We start from the raw sequence: 25440 nt of genomic DNA on the forward strand, positions 1-25440 counted from the left end.
TATTCTTTATAAGAAAGATCTTATTATTAGTAAAGCTAATAGAGTTAGTTGTAGAAGCCTTATTTATAATAGCTTATAGCGTCTCTTTAAGTTAACTCTTAATATAGATTAGCTATATAGAAAGTTTTACCTCTCTATATATTCTATCTTATTTAGCGCTATTAGTTATATTAAGACTAATAAAGGTAACGTAGCTAAACTTTCTACTATTTAATATAGTGCTATAATACTAGACAAAATCTAAAACTAGAATAATCTATCTAACGTATTTACTACTTTGCACACAGATAAATTAACTACTTATAGTCTAGTTAGACCTACCTTAGAATTAAGAATACTAGAACTCTAATAGCTTATTAATAAAATGCGCTATACTAAAATACACGTAGCTTATTAAAGCCTAAAATTATAAAAGATATCTAAAGAAATACTTTATATTAAATAGTATTATCTTCTTTTTATTATTAGCGTAGGTTAGTAGAAGAGTCTAGTTAAGCTTTAGTTTACAGCTTCTTATAGATAGAAAAGGTAGTTAATTATCTAGTATCTACTTTATAGTATTAACCTACTTAGAGAGATAAGCTACTTTAGGCAGAATATTCTTAAGAAGACTAAGCATATTTGTAAGATTAACCTATTACTCTCTACTAATATTCTATTTATTAACGTAGAGAGTAACTACTACTTTAAATTTAGATATCTTAAAGTTCTTAGTATAATATAGAACTTTGTTTATTAGATTATTAGAGTATATATAGCTTTTAATTAGATTAGAGTTAATAAAAGAAGAAGTTTACCTTAGTGTAGCTAACTCTTTAAGTAGTGTTTCTTTACTAGAATCTTTATTATTAAACGTACTAGTTATATAGTTCTTGTCTTCTTCTATAGCTACTATCTCTATCTTATTAGTATCTAGCTTAGAATTATCTTTAGGTGTAGCCTTAAGTTTCTTCTTAGTTTTCTCTACTATACCTATTATATTAGAATCTAATACAATGTTACTCTTAATATAATTTACTAAACTAAGAATATCTTAAATAATCTATATAGCGTCTATAGTAACATAGCTCTTAGTTAATAGAATAGAATTATCTAAGCTTATATTAACGTCTCTCTAACTAAAACCTTTACTCTTATAACTAGATAAGGCTTCTAATTATTCTTAAATATTATTATATTTAGATTAATTAGATTTAAGGTTAGGCTAATAGAATAAAACTCTATAACGTAATAGAAGAAGCAGATTATAAAAACTAGTGCTAGGCATTATAAGAGTTTAAATATGCAATTTTAAAGGTTAGCTAAATACTTAGAAATAAAGTAAATAAATTATAGAATATAGGCTTAGAAGTAGACCTATAAACTATAATATAATCTTAAACTTAGATACTTAGAGCTAGAGTATAGACACTAGATTAGAGCCTAGAAATATAGATATAGATAGAGTAGAGAAGAGAGTCTAGTAGTTAGAGAGGTAGTTTAGAATAGATTTTATAAACTAGAAATAAGCCTAAAAAGGCTAAGTTATATAAGAGTATATAAGAGAATATTTAGCAATATTCTCTAGATCTAAAAAAAAAGAAGTAGAAAGATAATAAAAGTAGCTTAAGTAGAGAGTAGACTATCTAGAAAGACATAATATTCTAAGGTAGAGGTAAGGTAGCTAGTAATAGAGATAAGTAGCGCTAGTAGAGAAGACACTAGATATAGAAATATATTAGTATATCTTCTACTATAATTTCTAGTATTTTAGGCTAGCTAAATATCTCTATTTAGCTATCTAGTTATATTAGAAGTAAAAATATATGCGTATAGAGGTAGTGTTAATAAAGAAGTTACTAGTAGAGTAAAAGAGTTAAATTCTCTCTTCTAATATATATACTCTAGGCTAAATCTTAATAGCTAATTATAAATAAGATAGGTAACTAAGAACCTCTAGAGTATATTATATCTAAATAGCTAGGTAGGTGTTAAGAGTATAGAATAATATAATATTAGTGTAAATAGTAGACTAAAAGCCTAATTCTAGTAATCTTAATAGTAATAAGTAGCCTAGATACCTAGATAGATAATAGAAATATATAGTAACTTATAGCGTATAGTAAATAATATAGTTAGAGACTTCTTTATTAAGCTATATAGTATCTAAAAAATTCTATAAGGTTACGCCTATAACTAGAAGGTAATAGCTAGAGAATTTAGCTATAAGTAATAAAGCTAAGATATAAGAAAGAGTAGCGCTATATTACAACATGTAGAAAAGCTAAATATTATAATATAGAATCTTGCGCAGATATAGATTATAGATAGAGTACATAGTATAGTAATAATGTAGAAATACTAATAGTTTAAGAATTTAGAGTTAACGCGCTAGATAGAGTATAGAGCTACTAGCGCCTAGTTACGTTACGCTAAGTCTATATTTACCTCTACTACTTATAAACTTTCTCTACTTTTTAACCTTTAACCTTTTATCTTATTCTTACCTCTACTATTAACTCTATAACACTTTCTTTATATTTTACTAATTACTTTTTTTTATATCTTTTCTATATACTATAACTATATCTAGCTAAACGTATTTCTCTACTAGTAATACCTTTAAGAGTAGCTTAAGCGCTAATAAACTTAATAAGCGCTACCTACGCTATAATAATCTAGATAAACTTATAGAAGTTACTATTTAAGCTTCTTAGAGAAGTATATAATCTACTATACTATTAAAAAAGGTACGCAAGAACAGCTCTAATACTAAGCACTTAACTACTACCTTTAAGAAAAAGAAGAGCTATCTTAATACTTTATCTAAGTTAACTAAACTCTTATCTACTTCTACTAAGAAGCTTACTAAAGGTAAAGTAGTATTAAATTTAAAGGTACGCGCTTTATAGACTAGTTACGCAAAAACTATAGCTAAGCTAAATCTACCTATACTACGCGTTACTAAAGATAACTCTTAATAGATCTTATCTTAAACGCTATCTATAAAAGAGAAGCCTAGCCTAGAATATATATTTAATAATTCTAAGTAATAACAAAAACTCTTACCTAAGCCTATAGTAAAAGTTAAAAAGTCTAAGAGCTAAGAATATTACTACTTTCTAACTCTAGAGGTAGAAGATAAAACGCTATTTATTAAAGAAAAGAAAGAGAAGAAAAAGAAAAAGGCTAAAAAGAAAGATAAAGCTAAGAAAAAAATAGAAGAGCTTAGAGATAAGAATAAGAATAATAATAAGCGCGTTACTAAAGTTAATAAGTTACTAGATAAGATAACTAGATTAGCTAAGAGTAAGAAGAACTTTAGCGCTACTAAGAAGTTACTTAGACTATATAGTAAGAAGAGAAAGTTTTAGGCCTTTACTCTTAATAATCTTAAGAAAAGAGTAGTAGTAAGAATTTAAGCCTTTATTACTTTGTACTACTAACTCTATAGTAGTAATAAGTTTCTAGTAAGCGTAAGAAGCGCTTCTATAATAGAAGTAACTATAATAATATAGTGCAAGATCTTTAGCCTTAGATTAATTACCTAGCTAAGCTAACTAGAATCTACCTTCTAAATACTCTTAACCTAGATACTTACTAAGCGTTAGTAAATAGAGTATTTTCTAAGTACACGCAAAATTCTAAAGATACCTAGATTCTAAAGCTTAGAGCTTATAGAGTCTAGTAGAACACAACCTAGTAGAAATTCTACACTATTAAACAACTTTGTATAAGTTATAGTATTATATTTATTAAGTTATTACTAATTCTTCTAGGTATATATACTTAGAGTTTTTAAATTAGATAAAGAGAGCAAGCGTCTAAAGAGTAAGATTTTTAATACTAAGCGCGTACGCAAATTCTTTCTTAATATATATAGTATTAAAAACTTTAAGTTAGTGTTTATATTTACTTATTACTATATTAACCTTTAGCGTAGTACTTCTATAGCATAATAGTAGACTTATAGTAAGTTAGTATATATTCTATATATAGAACAATATTACTAATAATAATATAGATATTATAGTATTATTAGTAGCTTTTATAAAATGTATTATAAATATAGAGAATAACTACAGGCTAGCTTTACCTTAAGAAAAGAAGCAGCTTACTTAAGTAAAGCTACTAGCTACCTTCTATAATTAAGGCTAGAAGAAAGGCTTTATTAAGTATTAGCCTAGCTTCTATAAGTTCTTCTTTAATAAGAACTATATATCTAAGAAGTGTAAAGCTAAGAAGAAGTCTAACGCGCATAATTATAATACTAATTTACTTCTTAGTGTTACTAAGCTACTACCTAGCTTTAATACATTATCTATTAAACCTAGTATCTTTAATAATAGTTGCGCTATATCTAATAATAGAGTATTTATTATAAAGAAGAAGAGAAAGTAGAAGTTCTAAGACTACCTACTAGCTACTTAGTAATTTCTTCTTTATAGAGCTTTGTCTTCTTAAGTTAGCGCGCTTTAATTTAGCTCTACTAAAGATACTATTCTTATCTTTATCTATCTTTATATTTATAGCCTTATAGACTTTATTTTAGTGTCTAATTTACATTAATAGTGTTCTATCTACTTATATATACTAAATAATACTTTATTTTCTAGAGAGTAGAGGCGTTTAAATATATAGTAATTATACCTATAATCTTAGAGTAATATTTCTTACACTAGTAGGTATATTTAGTATATATAGATAGTTACTTCTTGTTACTATTTCTCTAAGTAGATATTCTGCTTTATTTTTTAGTTCTTTTCTACTATATAATACCTATTTACTTTAGATATATAGCTATAAGGCTATATTACAAGAGATAGAATACTAAACTTTACTAAGCTTATTTATATTAAGTGCTACTTATTTAATTAATATATTCTACTAAACTACAAAGTTCTTAGTAAACTAACTTAGAATTTAGGCGCTTAGAATATAAGGTTAGTATATAGAAATAGCCTAGAAACTACTTTTATAGTAGGCTATTAGGTCTTTACTCTATCTCTTAGCTACTATCTAGAAAAGACTTAAGATAAGCTATATTATATAGCAAATATCTAAGAAAGAAGTGTAGCTAACTAGAAGTTAAATTAATAGATTAATTACTATAGCAAAGCGCCTAGTAGATTACGCTATAATATATATATAATAAATAATTATAGAATATAGTAATACTCTAGGTAGACTAAAATGCAAAAATTAATATATAACCTCTAGCTACTAGTAGGTTAGAGCTATATTAAGATGCCTTTATACTTAAGCTATAATATTAACTAGTTAAAGTATAATAGCTATTATATTACAATATGTTTCTATAGCCTAGCATACATTATAATTAATTGCTAACGCAATTGTAATATATAATAGGCGCTAAAATATTTTAAAGGCTAATATTATATTAATAGCCTCTTAATATATAGGCAATATCTAACTATTATAGATAGATCTTAGTAGCTATAATATGCAACGCGCGTTAAAATATATTATAATTAATAGCTAATTACTATATATTTACTGCAATATGCATTAAGATTAGATATATAATGCCTCTAACACAATTATAGCATTTATTTTATCTTAACATCTATTAGTAATCTAGACATATATTAATTAATAACATCTAACACCTAGTAATAGCCTCTTAACATCTTTTAGTGTTTGTAAATACTTATTAGACAGCTATTTAACAATAGTATTGTAACATTACGTATTCTTAAAACCCCCATTACGCGGTACGGTAACCATGGCCGACTACATGCCCCTGCGTATTGACCAAACATTCAATACTGTACAGCCTCACAATCCCGTCGAGCTAGGCAAAGACATGTCACAAACTTGCTAGTACCTGGCGCTGTGCTTGTGGCGATTCAGTGTCGATTAGTTGATTACTTATCTGAGACGCCATTGTCTGATGTGCGACCCTCTAGCGGAAGATTGACGCAACGAAACGCAGCTAGCCGATATCCAAAGTAGCAATTGATTGATTATACGCACCAGATCAAGCAGAACTAGCCACCTTAATGAGGCGAATGAGACAGTGGATGATTCCAACAACGGTCAGCAGTCAGGGGAGGCCCCACTAGCGTACGCCTCATAGTCCCACATGCGAGTCGATCCGGGGTTGGTGTAGGACGAAATCCTTCGAGAAGTCTGGTAATTTGAGGGCGATTCAAAGGATCATTTACCTCGTCATCCAACGGCCGTGGTAAGGCACGGAGCGATCGGTGGTGCTAGGAGCTGGTACGGTGTTTGGCGATCAGATGAGGGTCCCGAGCGCCGGAGGTATCTCCAAGCGGCGACTATGGACCACCAACGTAAGGATCAGCTGTAGTCTTCGGATGCGCAGATGTGCGCGCGGCGCAATCTGCAGCAGCAGGATTGCAGGTTTATATGCATTTTGTAGATGAGTTGAGATGAGCCTATAATGCTTAGGCCGAGTCATGGTCTTGCTTTCCCCCGCAGCCGCGATCGCTTGGCGACCGACAGCACCTGCAGACTCCGGCCTGCGAAGGGTCCTCCGATCATCAGCCAACACATCAAATCTTTGCGACGAGCGACATGGCGTTAAAGCAGTGCAGCATGTGCGATCGCACATTCACCAAGTGTACGTGGCTGCCGCACGCGTGTAGAAAGTGTACTGACCCCGATTCCAGTAGAGCACGTGAAGCGGCACGAGCGGTCCCGTTCGTCCATCTCAAACCTCCATCATCAGCAGTGAGCTAAACACCATCTCAGACACACGAGAGCGCCCCTATGAGTGCCCGACATGCAAAAAGCACTTCTCGCGCAGGTGAGGCCCCCAATGAAAAACCTCCGTACTAGCGTCCAACCTCTTCATATAGCGATGTCCTGTTTCGGCACTGCAAAGGCCATGCGCAGAATGCGATGAACCGGATGAAGAGCAATGAACAACAAAACACCAACGACCAGCAAGAATTCCGGCACAACTCCATGGACGAGAATCAAACATCACGACCATCTGCCTCACGGAACGTAAACGGCCCGACTCCAGCAGCAACACCATTGATCCGCGAAGACTCCAACTTCTCACCCATGTCCAGGAGGAGAGAGTCGCAAATACCGCAGATCAATGTGAATAACCACTACAATGCGCATCTATCACCTCCCACGGATGGCCGTCATTCTTCATCGCGGTTACAACCGCCGTCACCCGGTGAGGACCGGATCGAAGCGCTGATCAACGCGGCCCAACATCTGGAGCCTGGAGCAGACACACCCTGGCGGTCGCCGTCGCCTATGATTATTGCGCGTGCCGAGAATGTCCAGATGTCAAATCGAAATCCTCATGAGAGTATGGGTCCACCCATTGACCCAGCTATGGAAGCCCTCTCATTCTCGCCAGCCGGCCATGTCTCGAGTTTGGACCAGTGGGCTTTCGAACTCGTTCAAAGCAACAACCCAGTCCCCAACCGCACTCCCGCCGATGCGTTACAAACGTGGCTGTTTCCGCTCGAGGGCGATATGAACACTCCCCAAGGATCGCATCACCTCGGCGTGGAAGGCTTTTTCGAGCATGGAGCATTCCAAGCACTCCCAGAAAACCAGGCCAGCCCATCGGGCAGCAGTGTTTCAATAGCAAGCAGAGTGCCGCGAGAACGATTCCAGCGAGTCCAAAGTTGTTGGCCCTCCCGGAATCGCAAATCATCCCGGCTTATGCCCGATCTGTGGCAGAACCTTGTAGCGTGTGAATGTACCAACATACTGTCGGAGGTCGGCTCTGGAGCTATGGAGACGCCTATGAGCGAAAGAGAGCGGCGGAACTCGCGATGGGGACTGGATGAGGAGTGCAGAGGCAGACTTCAAAGCGCCTTGCACAACTTACCGGCATCTAATCCACCAAGATCTGAATCATATGGCGACACTGCATCTTCGAGCGGGGATGCCGCAGGAAGTCCGAGCATCGAAGGCGTTCAATTTCCTCCTGCCGAGATCCTGGACATCGCTTTAGAGATGTATCTCTACTACTTCCACCCAACCCTTCCGATTATCCACATTCCGACGTTCTCTGCAAAGAACGCGCCACGGCCATTACTACTTTGCATGTGTCTCATCGGCCTGAGCATTCTTGGTACCGCAGGTGCAGCCAAGTTTGTCACTCGCACATTCCCGGTAAGCAATGCGATAGCTGCACATCTCACGTATACTGACCCTTGATAAGGCTGTGTTACAACTCGCGTTGGCCGAGCTACAGACCCTTCCAACAACAGATCATCCACCGCATCGGCAAATGCGGATCATTGCCACTAGCTTGCTAGCCTTGAATCTAGCGTCTATCACCGGAGTAGGTACTAATCATCGACCATGCAAGTCACGAGCTAACGTTCACGTAGCGGAAAAGTCGTATTGCGCAAGCTGAGAAGATGTATGCAGAGCTTATCGGGGTATGTGGCCATTTGTACTACGCTTTCGGACGTGAGACTGACATTCGTAGTTTGCGCAAAGTCAGGGTCTCTTCTCCGCCAACGAGGGCGTGAAGATAGACCCTCTCTTGGATGAGATGATCGATATCGACTCAAAGTGGAAGGCTTGGTCAAAGGTCGAATGCAGCAAACGCATCATCTTTGGTCTTATCGAAGCAGACTGCTGGTGGGCAGGCTACCTCTCGACAGCACCAATGATTCGCCCCGAGACAGTCCAGATTCTGCCGCCCTCAGATTACTCGCTCTACCACGTCAACAGTGCGGCGAAGTGGTTTCATCTCGTACAGCGCGGTGCGAGGATACACTCACAGAGGATAACACCATCGTTCCATCCGACCCCAGGCCTGAAGCTCGACGCGTCAAGTTTCCGATCATTATTGACTCTCCTCTTACTACGCATCTACGAGAGCAATGACAGGCTTGCTCCCGCGACAGGAAACCAGAAGCAGCTTGAGCCTTGGCGGATATACGCCGAAGATGCCCGGAGTCGAGATATCCTTCCCTTGCTGGTGAACCTCTCTGGCTCTTCAATCGACGCACTCCGCACTGCGGATCTGAACTCTGCCGTCCTTTGGCACGCCTCCTGTATGGTCCTTGGAGCGAATATACGCTACTTCGAACTCGCAGCTGGACGTTCCGGTCCTGAACCTGCCGTCAACGCCCTAGAAGATATCTCGATGTGGTGCCAAACACCAAGCGCAAGAAGGAGCGTATTGCATGCCGCACACATATACAAGCTACTCTTCGACCGCAAAGTCAGCGATATCGTCAACCCCCACAGCGTGGTAGCGCTCTTCCACGCCGCCCTCGTTCTAGGCCTATACATCTTCGCTCTCCCACCAACCGACAACAGGCCCATGAGCGATTCTTGCATTGAGCTGCTCGACCTTGTCGACTGGATCTCCGTCGGTCAACTCGGTTTCATCGATACCCCGCAATCTCCCATAGGCTTCGGCGACGCCACCCAAGTCGTCAACTTCATACACCGCGGCGGCAGCTTCAGCATAACGGGCATCGCACTGGAAGGCGGGTATCTTGCTGCTCGCCGCACTCTGCTGCATTGTTCAGACCTCATGGAGGGCATGGGCCGGTGGAAGAGCAGAACGTTCAGCCAGATACTACATATCATGAGCGACGATCTGACCGATTACGACGGTCGCGGCAACGACGATGGGGACGATGAGGTTGAGGGTGATGGGGAAGAAGGCGAGAGGAATTCTCGGTGACGGTTAGCGTCCTCTTCTCAGCAGTGTCTTTCAATTACTCAATTGCAAGGCCTGTGGGGAAGAGGATGATGGACATGACCGAAAAAAGATCTATTGGTGGTCTTTGATTGTGATCAGAGCTAGTGTGGGACGCTTCAACAGCGTGGTATAGAACAGTACGGAGGGTTTGTTGGTTCAGGAAGGTGTATACGATTTGCATTGGGTGGCGTTGAGTCGCATAGTAACGGTGTTGCACAGCGACAGGCAGAGTTAGGATGTGGATCCGAGGTCTCGAAAAGCAATGTGTTTCTCATGGCCATCTACTTAATATATCATACTTCATTCCAATCATGCAGCGCGCGATTTCCTCCTAGTGGTTCCTTTCTCTGGAAACACAGTAATCGTGTTGCACTGGAGCCCAGTGCCACTCTAGACCTTTAGCCCAGTCAGCTTCTCGATGAGCGTATCGAATGCTTTGCTACTGCAGTCGACGATTGATGCAGCAGTAGCCCAGAAGATAGCGGCTGGTATCATGCTGATGACAGTGATGAAAGTAGGGTATCGTGGGAGACCCGCGAGCTGCTGCTGTTCTGGATCAGATGTGCTATCTGACTCCTCAACATCGGCGTCATTCTCCTCATCCTGTTCGATAAGCAAGTTTGATCGACGTGGTGAAGGCAGCCTGGACTGCGGGCGTTGCAGGTCGATCCAATCTTCCATCTCGGAATCCGCGGGATCAGATGCGCTTTGGAGAAACAAGGTCTCATCTCTGGCCCTTGCAGGAGTTCCGCACATGATCAAGTCGCCAGCTGGTCCGCCCTCCATGACAGTCTCTATCGGTGCAAGATCCATGTCCCTAAATCGATCTAGATTTATCAGCTCCCTCTGCTCCGCCGCTTCCTCCTCTTTCACTCTGGCCTCCCGTGCTAGATCGACAATTTCTGTCGGCGAAGAGGCACTGCGGCGACTCTTGTGCGGCGTGTTATCTTTGACTTGGCGAGAATCAAAGTAACTGGGAGTGTTCGTCAAAGGCGTGTCTGGTGTAGTAGCTGAAGGCGCAAAGTCGATGTGTCTGCCGTTGGGAGTTTGCACGACGGCACGTGCAGGGGAAGGGAAGGCGATGAACGAGGTTGACACTGGTAGTGCATCTTCAGACGCACTGCGGACGTTGCGGGGTGAGACGTGCGCTCGAGGTCGGTCGCTGTAGGCTTCAAGGGACTGTTAAATATTCAGTATACGTCGATCAAGCTCTCCATGGTGGGTACTCACACCAAGCGCACTAGTGGCCACCTGTTCATCTTCCACAGGGTGCATCCCAATATCTTCTTGTAGATTTTTGAGATCACTGCCCTCATCGATAGCTAACGCCTGGCTTGACACACCGTGGTTTAGCGCGTCGGTGTCAAAGACGCCGTCTGTCGCAGCAATCGCTGATGCGCGCTCTTGCTGGCGACACTGCTCTTCCAAGTCTTTCTCGATCGAAGCGCGACGAAGCTGCAGCTTGCCAGGCTCATAAGGCGTGGGCTTATCGTGGGTATAGAAGCTGCTGTAGTCCTGGACAGGTACAAGTGGTGCTGTCTTACCAGGAAGATTCATAACATCCTCGATCGTGTCCCCATCTTTCTGTCCGCCTGTACTGAAAGCATCCTCTTCATCGCTTAGTTCCATACTGTCGTCTTCGTCCTCGTAACCTTGTTCTCGTTCATCGCCAGAATCGAACACCTTCTCCTTCTGGGCGACCCGCTCTTCCGCGAGGCTACCAGTAGGTGTCGCAGCGAGATTGAGCTTCCTTGCGGGTGTTTCGTCAAAGTATGACGTTGCAGAGAGAGGTGAAGGGCTGCGCACGTCATGGAGAATCTTTTGGAGGGTGCGACAATCGGCTGGGGAGAAGTTGGAACCCCGTAAGTTGGTGGGTGTTGAGCTAGAGCTCATATTGTCGTCGCCTTGCAGAGATTGGCTATCGTGTAATGAGGCTGATCGAGGTGGTGTCGAAGGCATCACGGTCGGCGGTGGCTGCGGATCATCTTGGGTCTTGCTGTTTGGTGACGACATGACAAACACGTGGAGTAAGATTCTATCTTGTTGTGGTAGTCGCGATAAAGATGGAAGGGACGGCGAGGTAGGAACGAGGCGCAGGACGGGAGAACGCTGGTCTAAGTGGACGCGACAAACAACGAACAAGCGCGATGACGAAATAAGGATAGGGCAAGCACGTCTGAACAAAGTTGAGATAAGTAATAATAGGCGCACGCGACAGCCAGATCATGCCTACAACCTAACACCTTCTTCACCAACGCGCACACCCCTCAACACGTATCCATCTCTCCTAGCTTCAGCCGCTTCTCCCGAGATCGTCTCTTTAGTCTCCTCACTACGCGCCTTCCATCTCACCATGTACGGCTTCGCCATTGTCGTGCTTCCGACAGCATCGAACGCTTTATCGCTGGTATCTACCAGCACTTCATTTCCATGTTGATCAAGCGGCGGCAGGATATCAAAAGCCCACAGCAGTTTCGCTAGCACGATGAACATACTATTCTCGGCCAGATGCACGCCCGAGCAGATCCTGCGGCCCGCACCAAAGGCCCAGTGGTCACGGTTTGAAGCTGGACCGGCCGCGTAGTGTCCACTTCCATGAGGGTGGTTGAGATAGCGTTCAGGTTTGAAGCTATGAGGGTCTTCGAACACGTTGGAGTCGTAGTGTATCGGGTATTGTTGTAGACACACGACTGACTTGGCAGGTATGTGGATGCCTTTATAGTTTATTGGTGCAGTCGTGTAATGCGGCGTACCGATGTTGGTGACGGGGCGTAATCGTAGAGTCTCTTTGACGATGGCACGAATGTAGGGCAGTCTTGGCTCGTCTTCGAATGTCGGTGATCGAGAAGGCGGAATGACACCTCTGATTTCGTCGATTGCTCTCTGCCGTGCGTCCGGGTTCGCGCTGAGGTAGAGAATAGCAGTGTTGAGTGCAGCGGATGTTGTCTCACTCCCCGCTTCGATCATGCTACCAGCTAGGAACGCCGCCTGCAGTTCACTTATACCTTGCTTCTCGTAATCGCTCTCGATGACTATAGGCGTAAGGGGTCAGGATATATCTCGCATGAAGGTCTCATAGCGACATCACTTACATTGCTTGACGAAGCATTCCGGGGCCTGTTTGGTCTCCATCTGAGTCTTGAGTGTACTCCAGAAAGACATCCACAAATTGGCTTGTTTGTCAAAGTAAGGTTTGACGCCCTTGCGCCACCATTGTAGTTGCGGGGGAAGCTTGCCGAGAAACGGAAGCGTGTCTGCTAGGTACGTCCCTGGTTTCGCGATCGTGGAGAAGTCGTTCATGATGTCGTAGATACCGTGCACTTCGTCGCAATCCTGCCACATGTCAGCATTGATATTCTCATGTGTTCAAATGCGCTACTCACCCATTCTGGAATGCGTCGCCCATACGTGCTAGTCATGATGACGCTCACAGTGTATCTTCGGATGGCCTTGTAGCTAACTCCATTCCCTTTCGCTGCATCTGCACCCTTCAGTATCTCTTCAAGCAACATCTTTGCCTCAAAATCCTGACTGGGCTTGAACGTCGCACTGACAGCAGGTGTCAAAAGCTTATGACTGATGCCTCTCAGCTTCCGCCATTCTGGTCCATATTCCATAAACAGAAATCGCATGCCACCACCAAGTGCATCACCAGATACCGGCAACGGCGTTCGAGAGCTTGTATGGGCAGATTGTTTATCCAGAATCTCCTTACATGCTTCGGGAGAACAAACCATGTACCAGTCGTTCCAGCCCAGACGGATTTTGTAGACTTCGCCATACTCGCGAGCCCACGCAGTGATTTGCTGGTGCGGTTGCTGGCCCAATTGATGGGCGTTCCCAAGAACCGGAAGGCCAGCGGGACCTGGCGCGGTCTTCGTGCCAGTTGGCGGTCTGTTGCTGTATCGCCTGTACAGTAGAAAGATCCAAAAGGAGAACAGGATGAAGGTGATGGCATACATGTGGGGCTGCGTGGAGACGATACTGCTCAAGGAGTATGCAGAAGAAATCTTGATCGGAAGTATCTAGACAGGGACGAGTATTGCGTCAAACAATACACCCATCTCAATGAACGGACATGCGCGGATATGCCCATAGTATATCAACGTATCGCGAAGCGCAGAGTGTTTGATGCATGATCATGCAGGTTCCCCACATGTTCGGGTGGATGAATCCTACCTAGGTACCCTTTGCACACCTAGAGCGGGAGAGGGGAATGCGGAGTAAGTCCTGGAGCGATGCTTGTGAGCTTGTTTGGACATGTACGTTACTCCAACTTCCGACGTATCCGGTCCGTGTACAAAGACTTTGTTCTGATGTTGGGGAAGCTGTCATGGCGCGTCCACGCGGTACTTCCAAGATCGCGCGCCGACGCAAGCTCGGTCGACACTCGTCATGTCGTCCTTACCAACAAGTAGTCGGGTATTGCTAACGTTGTCTGCACATTACCTACATTGCTATAACAAGCGCAAGATTATGTGATTCTTCAGAGTAATCAGAGTGCGCTATCGAGGCCGAGCCACTCTACGTCCAGAATTGTGGCAGTCCTTTAGTCAGCCGTCCCTGTCGGCTCTTCGTAGCCACCGAGCGCATCCATCGTTCCCCCAGGCAGCCAGAGAATCGTGATCCAGGCGCGCAACAAGCTCACGAGGCGCGTCATAGAGTCCATTCAGCTCTACGTATAAAGGCTTGCGCGTATAATCTCATAACTGACATCGTAGGATATGCTTACTCGTCTCACAGCTCGCACGCCTTTGCGCTTCCTCACATCCAGCCTGTATCTGTCCAGTCTACGCCCGTCGAACCTCCAATCGTGGAACGTCCCGAACACATTACCGCGCACGATGTCCACCTCTACTTTCTCACTCGACCCTGCCATCTTCAACAAGACACTGTACAAAAAGATAACAGACATATGGTTCCCCGGCGTCGACACAAGCGGCAAGGAGTTTGACATGAGCATCGCAAAGCGCTGGTTCGCAGGCAGTCCCGAAGAGCGACTTGCCCTCGACGGCCAATGCAGAGATGTCTGCGGCAAAGCCCTCGAGGCTATTGGCCCAGAAAAGTTCCCAGAAGCGAATGCGCAACCTTTCCTAGAGGAGATTGCGCGCGTTGCGGAGGAAGAGGACAAGGCAGATGGCGCGACAGGAGAAGACGCTGCGTGGACAGCACTCAGCTTCGCACTTCTGTTAGATCAGATGCCTCGCAATATCTACCGCACAGACGAAGGGCTGCGCCTGGTGTATGGGCATTATGATCGCATGGGCGATGCGCTCGTTCGCAACCTTCTATCACCCGCATCGCCTATTGGCCGCCCCGACAAACATCCTGCGCTTCGTTTCTCTGCCGCGCATAGGACATGGTTCTACATGCCGCTTATGCATTCTGAAGATCTGTCCGCCCACGATCTCGCCGAGGAAATAATAGCTGAGTTCGCGCAAGAACTCGAGGGGTTGGAAGGGTACAATGGCACGAAGATGTTGATTGAGAACTACCAGAAAGCTGCGAAGGAACATAGGGATCCAATAGAGCTGTTTGGTAGGTATCCGCATCGAAATGCTGCCTTGGGTAGGGTTAGTACAGAGGAGGAGAGGAGGTTTCTGGAGAACGGCGGCGCAACATTTGGGGTTGCGCAGAATCAGAAGGGTGATACTGCAAAGTCAAATGGGTAGTAGACAGCATAGTAGATTCTTTACCAGTGCTATCCTCGTCATGGCCTTTCAACGTGTGCGTATGCGTGTTCGAAGTTTTTCTAGATTAATTTCCTAGCAGTAAACACAGACGTAATACTAGATTCTAATCGCAGTGCAGGCATTCTCTCTGTCACGAGATAGAGTATCACATCGCTGCGCACCAAACATATCAAGTCTCAACACGTTATCGTACAACCAAGTTGATTTGCGTAAAGGGAGCATGTGTATCTGCCAACCCACCACTCCAACTATCTAACTAGTCTACCTAATAATGCAAAAAGAGTTTCTGCTGCCCTTCCTGGTCCTTCTGGCACTACCGAGTAGTGTAGAAGAGCAAAAAAGATGGGTCTTACCGCGACTCGAACGCGGGGCCTCTCGCAAGCTGTGCTTGGGTTTACCCCTAGGACTTGTTAGGATCTGAAAGTAGGGACTCATGTGTTGGTAGACTTACTAAGCGAGAATCATACCACTAGCTGTTGTATGTCAGAATTTGTTGGTCGGAAGACGAATGCTTGGTACGTACACCATAAGACCATTTTTGCTGTTACAGCTGTTGATGGAGAGACGAGCAATCAGTAGCTTTATAATCTAAGCACAATGGGTCTGGCCGCATCCTGCAGCCCCGCTCTGCATCAACAACCCACAATGATTATGAAGTAATTAGTTGAGTCACGGTGGAGCTACGGCTCAGTGTTGGGCGGCTGAGTTCGCATATGTGGGGACCACAACACGAACACGAACGATGGAGGGGTAATCTGACTAGCTTACGATGGTAGAGACGATGCACACTGATAGTTTTGGAGTGATCTGACCATTGGTCGTTGAGATGGTCGGAAGGTCAAGTAACTCAGGTTGTGAGCTTGACATGGTACTTTTATACACAATCTTCTTTTTGCCACTCCAAACAAGCAGCACACTAGGTTCAATCAACGATGCGTACAACAAGATACAATAGCCTGCAGATTTACAGAATAATTTCAAAACAATTTCACATGCCAAAAGCATCCTCTGGCGCATATATTGTTTCAAAAATCATCGCAGTGAAAACAATGGTAATGCAACGGTATTCAAGTACGATTGTCGCAGCGGATGCGCTATCGCAAGGGTCGCTGCATCTTCGCCTCGACATCATGGACGCGCTCCTCGGAATCTTGGAAGCGCGCGTACCTTCCAGCACCTCCATCTACGCCGCATCAACGTCGCAACATCAACCTCCGATGGCGACCACGGCTTTACCTCCACCTTTGCACACGTTGGAAAAGTCATAATCCACCATGGTGCGGTTGCTGGTTCCTGAAGGTGAGTGACGCGACCAGGTCTAGCTCCGGTATCCTAACATAACCCAGGCGAGAGTCAGCATGCCATCACCGGGAGACCACCTGGCGCAATTGCTACACAACGCGACCTTATCGCATCGCCATGGAGATCCTCAATCGCCGCTGCAGCCGTTACTGGCGGCTTCGCCCTTGTCGGCCGCTCACGACCTGGTGTGTTCCTCAAGTCCGCCGCCTTGATCGGTGCCGTAGACCTCACATTTACCGCATCGGGAATCTATGGGCAACATGAACTGCACCGGGGCGTCTTCAAGATGGAAGGGATACAGCCCAAGCCGGGAAAGCTATGGGAACGGACAAAGCACTGGACGTGGGAAGATGCGACACTTGGGGGAGGAGTGGTGGGCGCATTTTTGGCACTGAACCCGCGTGCTCTACCCGGCGTCTACGGCTTCGCCCGATTCTTCGGAGCGGCTACAGTTGGGTGTGCGCTCGGCTACAAGGCTGGACAATTCTACATTGTTCGCCTGCCCCCGCAACTCCTACAGCTCTTCGACTACCAGATCATGGCTAACAGGCAGCGAGAGTATGAAAAGTTGCAGGAGAACGAAAAGGCCAAATCGTCCCTTTCTCGAATCGGCAAACTCGCGCTCTGGTTTCACACGTCTCAGACGATGACTATTATTCGGAGTCCTCTACAACTTGGTGGTATAGGAGGAATGGGAGGATTTGGCGGTAGTCCTGGTGGTCAGCAGTCACCGCATGGTAGCCCGTTGCATGCATTGAAGGCTGAGATGGACAAAGAGACTGTCTTCCAGACCGAGTTCAAGGAGGGTGAACTTGCAGGACCCGATGTAGAGAACGGCTACCGCGCGTACAAGGACAATCTCCAGTCAAGAGATGTAAGCAAAATACAAGATTGGTTGGAGCAGGTTCGGGAGCTCAAGAACAAGATCGGTTCGGAATGGCAATACGTCTGGGGATACCTTGGGCAAAAAGAACACGAGTTCTATCAGCATGCAGAGGAAGATGGGGAGAAGGATCTGCTCCGACGAGAGATCCAGCTGCTGAACAACATGGCCGCTGATATAGTAACCCGATGTGCAATCCTTGAGTACCACGAACGCGATGCCCTAAAGCAACTACGGCAAATCGAGCAAACAGGATCAAGTGTTGAGTCCGATACAACATCCGAATCCATCACGGTGCCGTACGAATTTCCACACGATTCAGCCGAGGTTGCTCAGAGCAATCATCGTGGCCCACGCATTGCCACCGAGCGAATCCGCACCACCTGGTCAAGACAAAAAGAGTTATTGCGACACTTCGACCACGCCGCCGCCCGTGCTAGTGAGATATCCGAGGCCGATAGCGGTTTTCACGTCGCTGAGCACCTAAAGCGTCTGAAAGAGGATGCTGATCAGATGCGGAAGAACGTAGAAGCCACTGGGCGTTTGCTGCGACGGTTTGAGGATCGGATTCGCGAGGCTGATGAGGAGGCGAGAGAAAAGTCTCGCCAGAGCGGAGTTGATGAGGATAGTGAGCAGAAACCTACTTGACGTGGATCTTTGTTGCGCTTGGGTATGCTCTGCCTTTGCCATGAGCCAACTCGTTGAAGCCAGGCGTTATAGTCTCCTCGGTTGAATACATGCAACGACTGATATCATGAGACTATTGGTCTGTAGGTATGCATACCTTGCTTGAATACGGCGAGTAATGAACTATCAACCACGTCGCGAAGTGAGCCCGATGGCTCGAATACATCCGCGAACATACATAGCTAGAATAGCACAACAAGCCGTGTGGGCTGCGATACCTAGGCAGTAACGATGCTCTCTACGCGAATCCGCGGCGTTGTCTGTGGATGATCCTGTCAGTGTCGTTGAGACACTAGAAGGGGCTGCTCTTATTGCAAGAGACGCAGTCTATCCCTGGGGTACATTAATCAAGTCGAAGCACTTTGGAAGTTACTCTTGTAGTGAGCTTTTCTGTGTATGGTAAAATATTCAAAAGATCCAGACGCCCAGGTTTCACCTAGGCCGCGTGCAGACTATGACTCGAATTGTTCATAGTGCACGAAATGCCGTACAAAGCTCCTTGAACGTATCTAGTGCATATGCATCGGCATTCCTCAATATCGCCGTGGGTGAGAGACGGCGACGGATGACGTAACCATTCGGAACTCGACGCGGAAATCTCTCGCCGCCGCACTTCTAGAAGACTCACCCCGACCACGAAACTCACCACCGCATCGCGTATCATAATCATCATCCCATACACCTCCTAATACCTCAATAATGCGATCTATACGTTCATCTGCAGCGCGCAGAATCCGCGCATCCCTCACCGAAACCACCACTACTTCGCCATTCCGCACGCGACCAAGCGCAACACCGTGCATGCTCTGCGCACATCGTATACCGCCCCAGACGATATCACGTCGATTCCAGTCTTCATCTTCTAGCTCGAATAAAGTCGAAAAGCCATTCGAGACACAGCAATCCTCCACAGCGCAATCGTCCCAAGTTCCGCAAACACACTACTCCTTCTTCCCCAACTCCTTGCCATCCGGCCCGCCGCCAAACGGCCCCTTCGCCATCGACCTCTCCGCTCTCAAGAAGGAATTCCTCCAACTACAAGCCCGCGCCCACCCCGATCTACACCCACAAGCCGACAAGAAGCGCGCCGAAGCCCTCTCATCACGCATCAACGAGGCCTACAAAACACTCCAGAACCCGCTTCTAAGAGCACAATACCTGCTATCCTTGCGCGGAATAGAGGTAGCAGAAGACGAGACAGCGAAAGTAGAAGACCCGGAGCTGTTGATGGAGGTCTTGGACGCCAGAGAGAGCATAGAAGAGGCAGAAAGCGAAGAAGATCTGGTGGAGATGCGGGAGAGGAATGAAGAGAGGATAGCGGAGAGTACGGAGATTATTGACAAGGCGTTTAAGAGGGACGATTTAGAGGCTGCGAAGAGCGAGGCGGTCAAGTTGAGGTATTGGGTCAATATCAAAGAGAGCATTGAGAATTGGGAGAAGGGGGCGCCGGTTGTGCTGCAACATTAGATGGTGTGGTGGGAGGTTGGAAGGCTCTTGTACGATACTACGACTCGAAATGGCGAAGGAATACAGCCATCCATCGGCTGTTCATCTCTTCTAAACAGGAACAGTGATAGGGTTCATAACCCCGGCCCCGCCGTCAACCCTCAACTCAGCACCCGTAATATAACTACTAAACCCACTCGCCAGGAACCCCACCGTCCGACCCACCTCCTCCGGCCTACCCGCCCTCTCCAGCCCAATCGTCCTCTTCTGGCTCTCCTCTCCCTGCAGCGCAGCAGGCGGAAACTGGCCCTGCGCCATCTCCTTGACACCGCAGTCCTTCAAATCAACACCAACATCAATCTGCCCAGCTGTAATAGCGTTGATACGCACACCCGTCCCCTTGAGCACCAAAACCCCCGAGCGCACCACACCAAGCGCAGCATGCGACGCCATAGTAAAAGCCGGAGCCCAGCACCCACCATACGTCCCCGCAACACTAGTCACAACAATAATACTCCCATACGGAACATCCTTCGGCGCAGCATTAGGATAACTCCCTTTCGGCGTCGTCTTCTGCATAGCAGCCGGCGCGTACTTGAGCGCAAAGAAAGCCGGCATCGCATTCGTGTCGAACGCGGCGTACAGATCTTTTGGACCTGTCTGGTTGATGGATGGTGGACCGAGTAGACCGGTAGAAGACGTCCAGACGTCGAGGCGGCCCCAGGAGTTCAGCACGTCGTCGATGAGGGCGAGGGTGTCTTCTTCGGAGTTGATCTTGTAGGGGTAGCCGATTACTTTTGTGTTGGGGTATTGTGCATTTATTGTGTCGGCGAGTTCGGCGTAGGGTTCGGAGGGGAGGGAGGAGCAGGCGTATATGCATGCTGCGCCGTGGGCTGGTGGGGACTATTAGCAGGGAGCTGTGAGTGTGGCTGAAGGGGTGTGAGGTACCGGCGAGTTCAGCGACGATTGCTTTTCCTACGGGTTGTGTTGCGCCTGTTACTACACAGACGAAGCCGTACTATATCAGAACGCAATGTTAGCCAATGTTGCGTTTCGTCTCCGAGGATGACGACAACTTACCAATTTCCCATCTGCTCTATACGGAGAAAAATGCTCCGAATCCGTGATGCCCGCATCTCTCACTCCACTTCCATTTGTGTTGTTGGCCATAGCTGCAAATGTCCACGGTCTTTGATATGAATTCGCAATGAACGAAGGACAACGTAAAAAAGAAGACGCGCAACAGCGCGTCTATAGGACATCACATCATTGTCAATTATTGATTGACAGCTGCTTGCTTGGGCAGAAGGTATTATGTCAGTGTACATATCCACGGGGCGCGGAGATGCGGAATAGGCGTACGATTGCTGGCTGGGTTGGCAGCTTATCGGCATCTTATCGGGCTGCATGGTGGCTTCCGCGGGGCTCTCGTGGGGCAGGGAAGGGCAGGGAAGGGTCTAGGTAGCTTCGTTTACGGACAGCTCCAATGAGTATGCGCATGATAGGGATGCAATTGTGAGCAAGATTTTAAGATGTGCATTTGTGAGCTTTGAAGCTCTGTTGTATAGCATTCACCACCCGATTCTGACAGCCAGTCACCATCATATCCGTACACCTCCCGCCAACGCCCTTCAAGATGCCTAAACCCCTGGTATCTGCCTCACAACGCCGCCAATGCCTGCTTCCCATGACACACTCTATGCTGTCTTCGCTTTATCATCTTCCTGGTTCTGCCTCAGCTTTTCCCTCGGTGGCAGCACGTCAGGTCCAAAGCTGAGCGGGAGCAATTCGCCCATCGTCCTCACAATCCACTTTCCTTCCTTGTTGAACATGAAGATGGGTGTCTCTAGCGCCAGAAACTCGCGCAAGAATTGTCTGCACATCCCGCACGGCGAGCAGAAGTCGTCGATGTCGGTCGTAACGCCAACAGCCTTGAAACTTCCGATGCGGTGGCCTGCGATGACTGCGGTACCCATGGCGACACGCTCAGCGCATGTTCCAACGGGGTAGGCCGCGTTTTCTACGTTTGCGCCGATTATAGTGTGGGCTGCCGATGTGTCGGTTGCGGAGGAGGTGGTCAGGAGGAGGGATGCGCCGACGCGGAAGAGGGAGTAGGGGCCTAATCAAGCAGTCTATTAGCACCAAACTTCAGTCCGATAATTGCCAATATCCTCTACCATCATGCGCTGCATCATAAAAGCCTGAAAAAACATACAGTAAGCCCTCGCCCTCGCATCAAAGCACTGCTCGCCCAAAACCTGCAGCTCCTGCGCCGAAACGCCATGGATCAACCCATCTTTCTCGGTCACAGCTTCACCAGGGCTGAACTTTGGTACGGCGGTTGTTGACATGGTGGGAAAAGGAAAGGAAGAGAAGAGAAGAGTGCGACGCGACGCGGGGAGCATTTGGGGAAACTGGATGACGCCAGCCGAGGTTTGCCAGTGGGGCACTGAGCTATGGCGACAAAGGAAGGTTCGGCCACCTCCGATGCATTACGGAAGACATAAACATCATACAATGTGCTGACTGCTGTCAGATAACAAATATGCCAACCTATGGCACGAGCGTTGTGGTGCTGCTGATGATAGCAAACCTCGTGTTGCGCCCCTACCCTGGCCCATACTCAGGACGCTGCAATTGTCTCCTCGAGCTCGGTCGGTTGCCCTCTGCCTCACAAACGATTACAACACGCCGCATACACGCTGAGCAACGATGCAGTACAACAACAAATAATGCCCAGGTACTCAGTTCTCAACACTCAGCCATGGCAAAAGGTAACAGGGGCGACATTTCCAGATGCGTTCTAGAACGTGTTCAAACCACTCCACTTTCTTTGTCTCATTCTCTTTGTTAACCGTCTTCTCGGGAAAACCTGTTGTCTCGTACCATAGGAAGCTTATATCCGCTCTATAATGGCTCTAACATCCAGCAAGCATAAGGAAACATTTCCGATCCTCTGAATACCCAAGTCATACGCCATCCGAAACGTCGCAACTCACGCCCAACTCCATTCCGTTAGAAGTGTAATTCCATCTCTATTTTCGACCTTTGCCCTCCTTGTACCAAGACTCTTCTTCAAGTCTCTTTGCATCTTCGGTCTGCTTCCTCTGGTCTTGTCGCTGCTTGTGCTCTTCTCGATCCGCAGCGCTAGCTTCACCTATGCAGTGCTTGCATTTACCGTTGTCATAGTAGTCAACGTTGTGTTGTGGGCATCGCGCTATATGCTTCCGACACCGGCCAGTCTTACCGCACCAACAGTGGTGCGTTACCTTCGAGGTGAGCGTGCGTACCATATTCAGAATTGAGAAATATTCAATAAGTTATCCAGTTGACTGCTAGTGTGGGCTGGTATTCTACTGTTGTCTTGCTGAACGAGGGAGCACTTCACCCGCATTAAGTATTGACTGGATAAGCTGCTGGGCATTGAGTGAAAAGCAGTGTGCTCACTGCTGTCGATAAGTGCTCATTCATCATCTGCCTCGCATACAGAAAGCCTTTCGGACTCAACTTGGTCACAGCAACTACTCTGTGAAAGTCACTGTCCCGACATAATCGGCTTTCACACAACGTTCACGAAGACCTTTATATCGCCAAACTCAGCTATACCATTGTCTCCATCTGTCAGCTAGATCCAAGCAGACTCTCAATTCGAACAACTATGTCGGATAGTATTAAGTCACCTAGGGTCGTGGCTGAGCATGTTGAGCCTGCACCAGAGGCTGATAATGATGCGGCTTCCATCACGAGCTCTGAAAACTCGACCACTTCGACTGAGGAGTTCGAACACGAGCCCTTTGAGACCTTCCAGCTCAAGGCGGTGGAGCTATGCGAAAAGCAGTGGCCGCATCTCTCCAAGGACGCCTTCACAGTCACACGTATGGATGGAGGCTCCTATAACCGCGTCCTTGGCGTTCGAGTTGACGGCTCTTGGAGGCAGACGAGCTGGCTAAAGCGTCAAGCACAAATGTTTCTTCGCACGGTTTGCCCGGGTGTAATCCGCAAGACAGAAATCCGAGATTACGTTCTGCGTATACCACGCCAGGAGCATGCGTGGGTTGAACATGAAGTTTCTATCCTCAAGTTTCTCGCAGCGACAAATCTTCCGGTACCTAGGATTAAAATGTTTAGCCTCTCAGCAGAGAACCCACTCGGTAGCCCATACATGATCCAGCCACGTCTACCGGGGAAGCCAGTAACTGAGGTCTATCTTGAGTTGAACACACAACAACGTGTTTCATTCGCTAGAGATCTGGGTCGTGCGCTGAAGCAGATGGGCGAGATCCAATCCCCCTTTCCCGGCACACTGAATCCTGACAGCATACTCGCTGGATCATCAGACACCCAGCTGCTCCGCTTACAATGCCCGCCACGGAACGCATTTCGCCAATCTGAAGACGTCTCTGAACCATCTACGCCTCAAACTGTTTTCGAATTCTTCATGTCGCAATTCGCTCGTCAACGCGCATACGATCTTACCCTCCACCGCGACTATCTGAACCCATGGAAACCCTTTGAAGCTATCATCCGACATCTCCACACAATGGGTCACCTGAACCACAACATTTACGCACTAACACACATGGACCTGGAGCCCCGAAACATGCTTCTCCACGTCGTATCACCCACCACTGCCTCGCTGTCCGCAATCCTCGACTGGGATGAGACCGTCTTCGCCCCGGCTTTCACAAATTGCCGACCGCCATTCTGGCTCTGGGATCGTGAAGTCGATGAAGACGATGACGATGACGATGACATGGATGAGGCTGATGCTCATGTTACACCCAGCGATGCTGATCGCGCGGCTGTGAAAAAGGCATTTGAGGAAGGTGTTGGTGAGGATTATTGCAAGTGGGCCTACATGAAGGAGTATAGGCTTGCTCGAGGCATCGCGAAGTTGGCTATCACGGGCTTCTTCTCTAACATGGACTATGATGTCGCCGAGAAGATTATCAAGGAGTGGAACGAGATGTTCCCGCATTTGAAGGTGTGTGGAATATCTGATTTTGAGGAAGATGAAGACTAGAGTTGAGAAGTTGGGCGATATTGTCGCAATAATGGTATAAGGAAAGTTGCAAGAACTACTTTAATGACATACCACGTTGGTACTACCTGGCTGTTCTGGTAACTTTGAAACACATATCCTTCTTCTCTTGCCGTACCATTGCAAGTTTCCACCTGCAACTCATTCTAATTTATTTGCTGTCTGTTAACATTATAGATTTCGCCGATGTGGGCTATGATGTTAGTATATCTGAGTAGCATCACCATCCTCTCCAACTTGTACTGCCATATCGAATTCTCCTTTTCGCAAACACATGATGCACTTGATGCGTTGCAGATCAACCGTAGACCCACTGGATATGCTTTCTATAGTGAACAGCTTCAGTTCTGAAAACAGCTAAACACACGACCATCCTTTGTCGCACATATCCTACATGGATCCCCCTTATTAATCCGCAAATCCTTTGGCAGATCAAAAGTTACTCCATCGCTGATCCTGAAACAACGAGGGGTCATCACATGGATGTAGACATTCCACCACCCAAAAGCCCCATCTAGCATCTCTAGACAAGCCACATCCACTATTGATCACAACCTACGCGCATCTCCGCCGTCCATCACAATCGCAGATCAAACACCTGACCAAAAGCCATCGTATCTGATGCACATCAAGGTTGCGAGCGGCTCGATGCAAGTCCGCCGCTAGCTTAGCCGCAACACTAAAGTTGGGGTAGATCTGGGGAAGCGCGTGTGGCGCTGCG

The 25440-nt window shown here is 46.3% G+C and overlaps 9 protein-coding genes across 9 annotated transcripts; 5 read left to right on the forward strand and 4 right to left on the reverse strand.

Moving 5' to 3' along the window:
• Positions 1–6933: 6933 nt before the first annotated feature.
• Positions 6934–9649, forward strand: J4E84_010516 (uncharacterized protein; the record flags this gene model as incomplete). The annotated part of the gene is made up of 4 exons (XM_049393071.1): positions 6934–8112; positions 8162–8284; positions 8334–8384; positions 8435–9649. 4 exons carry the CDS (start codon positions 6934–6936, stop codon positions 9647–9649), a joined length of 2568 nt encoding a protein of 855 aa, XP_049239201.1.
• Positions 9650–10057: 408 nt separating this feature from the next.
• On the reverse strand, positions 10058–11560 carry J4E84_010517 (uncharacterized protein; the record flags this gene model as incomplete). The annotated part of the gene is made up of 2 exons (XM_049393072.1): positions 10058–10846; positions 10898–11560. 2 exons carry the CDS (start codon positions 11558–11560, stop codon positions 10058–10060), a joined length of 1452 nt encoding a protein of 483 aa, XP_049239202.1.
• A 336-nt stretch (positions 11561–11896) lies between these two features.
• Positions 11897–13629, reverse strand: J4E84_010518 (uncharacterized protein; the record flags this gene model as incomplete). Its single annotated transcript, XM_049393073.1, has 3 exons — positions 11897–12699; positions 12760–13000; positions 13051–13629. 3 exons carry the CDS (start codon positions 13627–13629, stop codon positions 11897–11899), a joined length of 1623 nt encoding a protein of 540 aa, XP_049239203.1.
• An 882-nt stretch (positions 13630–14511) lies between these two features.
• Positions 14512–15339, forward strand: J4E84_010519 (uncharacterized protein; the record flags this gene model as incomplete). The annotated part of the gene is made up of 1 exon (XM_049393074.1): positions 14512–15339. The coding sequence occupies one exon, from the start codon at positions 14512–14514 to the stop codon at positions 15337–15339; it is 828 nt and encodes a 275-aa protein (XP_049239204.1).
• A 1295-nt stretch (positions 15340–16634) lies between these two features.
• On the forward strand, positions 16635–18193 carry J4E84_010520 (uncharacterized protein; the record flags this gene model as incomplete). The annotated part of the gene is made up of 2 exons (XM_049393075.1): positions 16635–16659; positions 16707–18193. The coding sequence occupies 2 exons, from the start codon at positions 16635–16637 to the stop codon at positions 18191–18193; spliced, it is 1512 nt and encodes a 503-aa protein (XP_049239205.1).
• An 840-nt stretch (positions 18194–19033) lies between these two features.
• J4E84_010521 (uncharacterized protein) lies at positions 19034–19699 on the forward strand (the record flags this gene model as incomplete). The annotated part of the gene is made up of 1 exon (XM_049393076.1): positions 19034–19699. The coding sequence occupies one exon, from the start codon at positions 19034–19036 to the stop codon at positions 19697–19699; it is 666 nt and encodes a 221-aa protein (XP_049239206.1).
• A 90-nt stretch (positions 19700–19789) lies between these two features.
• On the reverse strand, positions 19790–20848 carry J4E84_010522 (uncharacterized protein; the record flags this gene model as incomplete). The annotated part of the gene is made up of 3 exons (XM_049393077.1): positions 19790–20571; positions 20627–20696; positions 20759–20848. 3 exons carry the CDS (start codon positions 20846–20848, stop codon positions 19790–19792), a joined length of 942 nt encoding a protein of 313 aa, XP_049239207.1.
• Positions 20849–21375: 527 nt separating this feature from the next.
• Positions 21376–22029, reverse strand: J4E84_010523 (uncharacterized protein; the record flags this gene model as incomplete). The annotated part of the gene is made up of 2 exons (XM_049393078.1): positions 21376–21797; positions 21894–22029. 2 exons carry the CDS (start codon positions 22027–22029, stop codon positions 21376–21378), a joined length of 558 nt encoding a protein of 185 aa, XP_049239208.1.
• Positions 22030–23336: 1307 nt separating this feature from the next.
• J4E84_010524 (uncharacterized protein) lies at positions 23337–24701 on the forward strand (the record flags this gene model as incomplete). Its single annotated transcript, XM_049393079.1, has 1 exon — positions 23337–24701. The coding sequence occupies one exon, from the start codon at positions 23337–23339 to the stop codon at positions 24699–24701; it is 1365 nt and encodes a 454-aa protein (XP_049239209.1).
• Between the last annotated feature and the right edge of the window lie 739 nt (positions 24702–25440).

Source organism: Alternaria hordeiaustralica (genome assembly GCF_023758085.1).
Source record: "Alternaria hordeiaustralica strain BMP 2776 chromosome Unknown scaffold_42, whole genome shotgun sequence".
Taxonomy (NCBI): Eukaryota; Fungi; Ascomycota; class Dothideomycetes; order Pleosporales; family Pleosporaceae; genus Alternaria; species Alternaria hordeiaustralica.